The 9,132-nt window shown below is 32.6% G+C and overlaps 1 protein-coding gene across 2 annotated transcripts; it reads right to left on the bottom strand.

Moving 5' to 3' along the window:
• Positions 1-2,440: 2,440 nt before the first annotated feature.
• Positions 2,441-3,120, bottom strand: LOC109601020 (DNA-directed RNA polymerase II subunit RPB9-like). Of its 2 annotated transcripts, XM_049963023.1 has the most exons (2): positions 2,773-3,120; positions 2,441-2,709 (listed from the first exon to the last, which is right to left on the bottom strand). In XM_049963023.1, exons 1-2 carry the CDS (start codon positions 2,895-2,897, stop codon positions 2,502-2,504), a joined length of 333 nt encoding a protein of 110 aa, XP_049818980.1. In that variant the 5' UTR covers positions 2,898-3,120; the 3' UTR covers positions 2,441-2,501. The 2 variants fall into 2 exon arrangements, with proteins under 2 accessions (XP_049818980.1, XP_019872781.1); XM_020017222.2 differs by having other exon boundaries at positions 2,455-3,120.
• Between the last annotated feature and the right edge of the window lie 6,012 nt (positions 3,121-9,132).

Genomic DNA, 9,132 nt, shown 5'->3' with positions numbered 1-9,132 from the left:
TTCTCTCTTCTGTAAACAATAATTCGAAAATGTTTAATGGAGAAGTGTCAAGTGTGGACGAATACAAGAAAGAAAAGTGAGAATGAGATAATAAATCGTGGTGGTGGAGGAGCTTATCATTCGTAGTGATGTCCAGTCATTGAGCAGAAAGTGTACGATTCAGGTCCCGTCCGGTCCAGTGGACATTGTCGGCGGTGCGTTGTTAATTTGTCTTGCGGCCCATCATCTATCTAACACAGATCGGACCGAGATATACCGGACGTTTTAATGGCCAAACCGTGTCCTCGCCTCGTATTAAGCAAAACAAAAAAGCGACACATCAATTAGGCGAGTTTTTCGGGAGGGCGACCGGACCCGGCATAGGCCTTTTTTCACATACACCGGGCACCGAACGAAAAGTGCCCCGATAATCCCGTGAGCGTACGTCGCCCCATTGTTTCAAGTGGATGCATATTACTGAGAATAACAATGCCCCGGTGCATTTTCATTGAAAAACTCTTCGTTTTTGGGAGTCATTGTGCACACGCCGTCGTTAAACCGCTTTAATGAATGCCCTCTTCCGAAGTATCGTTATAATTGCCATAAAGGCTCAGGATAATTATAGCACTGGTACTGAATGATTTCATTTTGGGATAATACTTCAATAACACTCGATAAAGAACGATAACTCTTCAACTCTATCCTCATGGATTTTTTAAATTGAAATGAAATTTTTTTATACCCCCTTTCGAGCTGTTTATCACAAAAATACTACTAATCAACTGTTCTAATGACAATAGCTTTTATAAAGATTTTTTAATTTTAATGAAATAAAAATTTAAATTGGAGGTATTAGAAATTTTCTTTTAAAATTCCTCTTTTCTTTTTGGTGAGCTAATTGTTTAAAATTTTATATATTTTAATAATATTATTACATATAATATAATAATAAAATAATTTATTTATGAAAACATCAAATCAGGTTCTCACTTGTTTCATTGCTCTCTGAATTTAAAGCGATTATTTATTAGCAGGCTTTTGCTTATTATAATCATTGGTGGAAGTGAAACTGTAAGAAAAATTTTTAATTCAGTGTTACCAAGTCAGAGAGAAACAAGAAGAAATGACTAAATAAGTCAATCTTTCCACTTATTATTAAAAAATTAAGAGGAACTGAGCAAATTGTATCCAGAAAAATAATTGTATTGTAGGAAAAATTTGAAAGGAACTTGATAACTGGATAATTTGAATCTCAAAAAAAATCCAATTTTATGGTTAACTGGAAGGTCTGAAGGAAATGAGGCTTACTGAAATTAATTCTGGGACTGTGAAAAGATAGTTAGTTGATGAGAGTTCCAGACCTACAAGAAAAACTCTTGTTTTTACTAAAAATGTGAGAGTTCAATTTTAGCTTGCTAACATTCACTGGACCACAAAACAGTGGGGATGAATAGTTTTTTGTGACAAATATAAATTTAATTTATAAAAAAATTAATAGTCTGATAATGTTAAACATCCTGCAAAAACAAAACTACTCAAAAAGATTGTTATACCATCAGTGAAACATGGTTCAATTATCTTATGAGGATCCTTCAATTCTTCATGCGTACTCCTACTTAGACTGATTTATGTACAGGAATAAGCAACAAATTGCTTCTATACATTGAAGAAATGATAAATGTGTTTCAACATGAAAAAGATCCCAAATACAAATCCAAAATTGTTAACGGATTAGTTTAATGACCAAAGCATCCATATTTTGTCTTGTCCATCCGCATATCTACAAATCAAACCTGTAAAAAATATGGGGGATCAAGTTTATAACCAAATTCGATATAAATATTTTACAAATTTAAATGAATTCATCACACCAATTCAAGAAGCTTGAAGGAATAGGAAAATGGTCCAGTCTAGACCACAGGGGCCAACAATGATATTATAGTGTTAATTTAAATTAAATAACACAGATTTAATCACAAATATCCCTTTCAAAATTAAAGTTGCTATATTTATGTCCGGTTCAATTCAGAAAAATATATGTAACATGTCATAGAAAAAGACTTCTAGTTTTACAAAAATTACTCTATAGAAGCTTTTATGATACAGTATAAAACAACAATAGTAGATGTATATTATTTTAAGAATTCACATTAAATAGAAGAATTATGGCTAAAATTTAACATTTTAACAAACTACTATGATAATGTCCACTACTGTACATTGTAAATATATTTTTTTGAAAAAATTATTAGGTTACAATTAGTTACTTTCTACAGTTTTATAAAATATCAATAAAAGTAAGTAATTAGATAACATAACATAAACATTTAAAAAATACTTACCTATGCACTTAAAATAAGTTCTTTATAGGTTTCCATAATTATAATAAAGTAGTGATTTATTTTTATAACCATACCTTAAATAATAAAATGCTCAATTATATTAAACATATATTTTTTAATAAACATACATTATGTTATAAGTGAAAAATATGTTACTTATCTTAACATGAAATATATGTATTATTCAGTCCACCTGTGAACACATAGTGCATTTGTGCATACGTAATAGAGCCTCATTTCTTCCTCAGCTCGTCTGGTCTGTGCTTGAAAGAACACAGCTTCCCTGTTGGTACATTTTGGGCACGGACGATTGTCAGCCTTCGGCATGGTCGGATCGGAGATGACGTCCGGCACAATGTGAGACAATTCGTTAATTTCGTGCATAATTCTGTTGACAAAGATGCAGTTGGAATCGGCTCGTTGTTTGTAATTGCAATTCCTGCATGCGTACAACAGTATTTTCTTCGCCTTGTCCTCTTTCGGGTACAGCATGTTGTTGCATTCTTGACAAAACCTGATGCCTACGAATGGGGGCCCACTGCTCTGCGACTTCTTGGGCGGCAGTTTTGAGGCCATTTTTGAAAATTTTGGGCAAATGCAGCACACTAGTTTGTTGTAACCGCCAATTTTCTAGGTTACTGTCACACGAGTTGTTTGACGGATGTGCAACACTAACGAATTCCGGCGAGGGAGAATTTTTGTCGTGCCACGGTAAGATTCATTTTTTGTCAATGTCTGTAATATTCGTGGATTTTAACTACAATCAGGACAATAGAATATTTATATTTATCACTTTACTTTAAAGCACCCTGTATGTTGCAGATTATGTGCGTCATTTACTAGATGGCACTGAAAATCGGGCACATCGTTTTAAACAATATGCCTTATCTTGGTGGTCTGACTAATCAATGGCATTTGCGTGAAAGATGTTCAATTCACGCACTTGCAAAACTGGCGTATGATAGAAGCCACAAATCGCACCGATATGCTAATTAAACGTGCCTTATCAATATCCATCGTATCTTAAAAACGGCATTCCCGCAAAATGCTAGACAATCAGTGTTTAAGCCGCACATTCACTACCGACGTTTTATTAATAAAACTACCAGCATGCGATGCGATATCTCGATACCTACTTTGTTTCCAATGTCCACTTCGCATTTGCATTAAATTAAATTTATCTGAGTGGACGAATGTTGATTATTTAAAACGTAATGTACTCGCCGAGGAAACAAGAGTCGGGAGATTATCAGCCTGGTTTTCTCACGTGTTGAACAGTCTTTCGATTTTATAACTCGTAATAATGTTTCTCGTTTTTGATACGGAAATTAAGGACATCGTTGTTAATGGACCCGGGACACACATTATCTCGGTCAGTTCGGGATTTTTTATGGGTTTAAATGGAAATATAATTAAATTTGGTTGCGTATTTAATGTCATTAAATTATTAAGTAGTCAAGTCGAGATTTACATTTATTAAGGAGCATTGTGAAATGACCTGACGATTACGTGTGTCACTAATCCGGCAACAATGGATACAATATTTCTTTCCTCAATCGTGTATGGGTAGTTAGTAGACACGTTGTTACTTGATGATTTATGTTCATTTCTTAATTCATTCAAAACGTACACTGCCCAATTTTACTTTTAAATCACACATTGATTTCGTTTCTTATAAATGAACCAAAGTAACTGACAACGTTGAAAGCAAGTATTATTAATTCGACACGATAATTCACCTGTTCCCAAATTTAAAACCATGATTTTAATGGACTAAACATGTCCTACTGACATACCGAAGGGATAACAAACAGGTCATCAATTACTCAAAATGAGAAAGGACGTTGTTAGTTAGGGTGGCGACCCTTTGTTTTTTAAAAAATAACATTGTGTGAAAATTAAAAATAACGCAGCCCCAATTTACTTTGAAAGTAAATAAATGGGCCAGTTATGTATGATGTTATTTTGTTACATTGGCAACTAACACCGAATATAATTTTCCGTAATGGAAAAGTGATTTTTACGAGGCAATAAAGGAATATTAATATGAAACAAATGGAGTGTCGGTACAAACAAGCAGTAGCAAAACATGAATTCACTATTAACAGTTTAAAAGTCACGTTCAATTGCCTTACAATGTTTGATGTTGCAAATGTGTCCAAATGATGGAATTTCTTTTGTGAAATGCACTTTAATGGTGTAACAAATTTCTCTTTTGACTTTTGTGGTGAAACTAATTATTAAAGAATATTCATATAATTTAAATTTAGATACATTCGGAGATCCTTGACGCAAAAGTTATTTAAATTTCATTTTATAATGTTAAGTGCTTGAAAATTGCTATTTTAAAATTTAAGAAAAATAATTTAAATAAAGTGATATTTATTTAAATGGAGTTATAGACCAAATAGTTTTTAATTTCTTCTTTTATTGTACATGTATCTATAAAATAGATGTTTTTTTAAACAGCCATCTTGATTTCCAACTGTTCCAGGTGGAGAGTTGGTTCCAGGTTGAGACTTTTGGTTCTACAGACAGTTAGAAAATAAAGTTAAATACTTATTTTAAAAAGTAGTTACTTTTTCTATTGCAGGTTATTTTCCTGTGAGAAAAAAGGCAGCAAATTCTTATACCTTTTATAATAAAATGTAAAATTTTTTTATTAAATTTGAATACAAATAATTAGATAGACTCTATTGTACGTTTCAGGCCTCTTCTCAGGTCGATTAGTTTTTACTGATTAAAACTTCTTCAGTTCAAGGATTTTATACGATCTTCTCAGCAGTAAAAAAAACTGCTGAATGATATAATGGGTATTTTTTCAAATATTGGTGGAATCTAGATTAGTGTATGTATATTTATCTATACAGTTCTACTTTGAGAAAAGAAGAAGCCACCACTAAATCGTTTTTTTTTTTTCAATAAAGTATTGTAACAAATGTTCAACACACATATGAAATGTGAATCTATAGATGTATCGTGGACTCTTGAACACCAAAGTATGCTTTTCACCAAAGTCAGAAATATATATTCTATTCTACATTCTATCATGGACAATTCCAAGTGTATGTGGCTAATTGGATTTTATTATTTTGTCTTTTATTATAAATAAATTAGAGTAGCATGTAGCTCAATAGAACTAATGGACAAAATCTGAGCTAATTTTTGGAATCAGCACAATAAAAATACTTTACATCAGTTTTTTGTTTATTGAAATCACAAAAGTGTGTACACATTATTTAACTATGTAATTGATATTTTCTACTTTTCTGACATTATAGTTGATGAACATTCATTAATTCTAAATTTAACAGTTTTTTGATACTGTACTTTAATTAAAAAACTTATTTTTTACATGCTACCTATGTGAACTATCCTTGCTTACAGTTATGTCAACGTTACAGTGAACATTGTTCGTCGCTTCACACTTTTTCATTCTACATTTCTCGAAACATGTTTTGGCTTCTCACAAAGCCCGTTCTAATTCGAATGCAAGCCATGTTTGTACTTGGCAACTACGTGTTAATGATACAAGTTTAAGATGTTAATAATTTTATTCTACCATCATTAAATTTTAATATACCTAATGACGGCGTTTTGTAGTTAATTAGCGTCGTCGTACAAGAAGAATTCTTAAAGAAATTTACGATAGTGTCACTTCGGGAGCGCATAATAGTATCAGCGCTTATGCGCGGCATAAACTGATATAAAGTATCAATTAAAAATTTAATTGCCAGTTAATTAACATTGCACAAGTCCTTGCCTTCAAGCCATTATCTGAACCATCTTGGCATTACTGTCTAAGCGTGAAATACTCCTTTGAACGGTTCTTGTCTGGCTAGTTTTGTACTCTTCTCTTAATTCAACGGGAAACCTCATGATTTTCAATTAAATACAATCCGAAAACCCGATATCATAGCTCAGTACAGCCGCACAAAAACACGACTTTATTTTTTTCCTCTCGTCTCAGGAATCCTTCTCTTATCTAAAACTGCGCATTAAAAATTTCGCATTTTAAGATGGGACCAGATAGTCATCGGACCAGGTAAGAATAACGAAGTAAATTGGCCATTGACTAATACCAGACAAAATAGGTTGTATTATCTTTACGACATGAATGTAATGAGATAAAAGTTGTTAAAAAATATAAGCCAGACATTTGTCTTGCTATCAGACAGACTGATGGTACCTGATGCAACTGAAACTTTGTTTTTGATGGGGACCGGACATTTTTCTACCTAAACCGTTTGTACAACATTGTGCAAGATTATCACTTTCTAATCCAAAGGAGGAACACAATAATTGAAATATGATATTTATGGCCATCCAAAAAGATACTTTTAACACTATAAAAACCTCGTGATACATACACAAATAGTGATAGTTTTGAACCATTTGACATCAACTTTTTTATTATCCCCATGTCGACTTCACTCTTTAACGAAGGCAAAATCCGCGTGGTTCCGGTCATTAGAGGGGACGTCGTAAACCAATGACTAAATGGACATCGGCGCATTGTAATACGAGCAGAGCCGATGAGCCCGGCTCATAACTCACTTTATTGAGGCTATTAGAGCCTTTTCAGTCGCTGCCCCCGGCGCTAATGTTCCCGCGTGTACTTCCACGAACATTCATAAAACCGCTTTGTTTTTCTTTTCTGCCCGACGCACGCCGTTGTTCGAAATTTGCAGATGCTGAAATGCGAAACCAGAAGTTCACTTTTGTTCCGAAATTGCTTTTGGATTAGTCAAGGCTTTAAAGTGTGTGTTTCTACTGATTATTTCTTGTCTCAGGTTCATTAGAGGAGTGACAACAAAAATACATAAGAAAATATGTTTTATGATGGACATTCTACCAAGCATGAAGAAATTTTCTGAACCATGTTCATTTTAAAGAAAATTTAAAGTAGCTTTCTCTGTTTCCAGGATTTGTATTGTGATCTGCAATTGCTGCATACGAAATCGTATTAACTTCTTTCTTCAGTATTTACATTACAGCCCTTAATGACAGCCCCATTTTTTCTTTTTTCTTCTGCTCTTCTCGTTTCTGAGTGAAACAAGACAGCTTCGCAGTTATTGCACCTTGACAAATGATAAACTTCATTCAATTTTTGATACACTTAGATAAGACAGTATTAACATATGATATATCGGGTGTCTACGAATCCTTTAGACAAGACGAAGCTTTTGGAACACTTATAAGAAATCTGGTATAGGTAAATGGCATCGAGAGAGGAGAATTATCTCAGAAATCCAAAAATATAAAAGTATACGGGGTATACCATTTAAAAATTCGGTGAAACCGGAAGTGATCGAAAAGTGAAAAATCTGCGAAAATTATCCACTTTCCATTCCTTTTACCTATACCAGATCTCATTTTGATATACCGAGTGTCCTAGAATCCGTTGACACCCGGTATGTAATAAATTATTGGTTGAATGTTCAAGTAAATCAATTTACAGGATATTAACTAAAATATAGACCTAAAATTGAGTTTAATAACCTAAATTACAAATTAGTTGGACCTTTTTTTAGATTAGCCCAGCCTATAAAGAATGAGTATGAGTGTGATTCACTCCCCTCAACAAGATTAACAACAAAAAATACATACCTCCTTTCTTGGCAACCATGTTAGTTTTTTTTCTACCAGTAACATTAATAATAACATATTTTTAAAAGCATTTAACACAATTTTAATTTCGTTGAACATACGGAGCTTCTAGGAAACACCGAAATCGTTCCTTCCTAGTTACGCCGCTTTGATCCACCGCTAAGCACTGGTAAAATCTACTCATTATGCGTGTCTTTAGTAACAATTACAATTTTTACAAGCTAGTTTTCGGAACAACGGATTCCACGGACAGTTTTATAGCATACGCTAATTAAGATAATTGTTTGGATTAAGAGATTTTCTCATGCGGAATTGGCCAGACCTCACACTCGGTTTTATGAATGGATTATAGATGAAATCTGAGTAATTGAAGAAAGAAAAAGGTTTTTGAATGGGTTAATTAGAGTTCTTTATAGCGACAACCTGGGGACAGATGTAAAAGTTTACCTCATTATTACATGAACAAAATTTGTATTAAATTAACTGTCTGTACGTATGTAGTTTTTTTTTTTTAAATGTAGTTGAAGAAAGTTGCAGTATGTTATGAAACTACTCACTATTTTTTTTTTCGATAAATTTCACAATATTTCTTAATTTTAGTAAGAGCACTCTTAATTATTAATAATTTATATATTAAAATCGCGATTTATTTTTTATGAATTTAATTATTTGGCGAATGCATCCATTGTTAACTTCGTTGTTGACTCATTTGTCATATCCATTAAAACGTATTGAAAAGTTTTTTTTTATGTGAACGAATGTTTTACATATGTCTACAGAGGATAGAGGTTATGAGTTGTGGAACATTTTTAAAAGTAATGTGTGGTAATGGCTACACGTTACTCACATTAGGCTGCACTCTAAAGGGTTACACGTCGATGGGATGGGCCGTCGGAATTTTTACCAAAAAAATGGCGATTTTTAAAAAAGCTTTTATACATATAATTTATTATTTTTTATGGTGATGGAAGTGAGTATTTATTTTTAATCAGGAAGGTAGAATGCGAATGTTTTACGAGTATGTGCGATAATAAAACCTGACTCTGATGGTGACGCTGTTGTAAGACTGATAAATCCATGAAAATTACAAAATAAAACAAAATTTAATATTACTAGTACAATTTTATTATATTTATATATTACATTAATAAAATACAAGAAAATATTTGGAAGAATAACAATATATAAAACGAAATCATAA

The sequence above is a fragment of the Aethina tumida genome, chromosome 2 (assembly GCF_024364675.1).
Source record: "Aethina tumida isolate Nest 87 chromosome 2, icAetTumi1.1, whole genome shotgun sequence".
NCBI classification, from domain to species: domain Eukaryota; kingdom Metazoa; phylum Arthropoda; class Insecta; order Coleoptera; family Nitidulidae; genus Aethina; species Aethina tumida.
The sequence above is the reverse complement of the archived record's forward strand: the minus strand, read 5'-3'. Positions and strand labels throughout refer to the sequence as shown.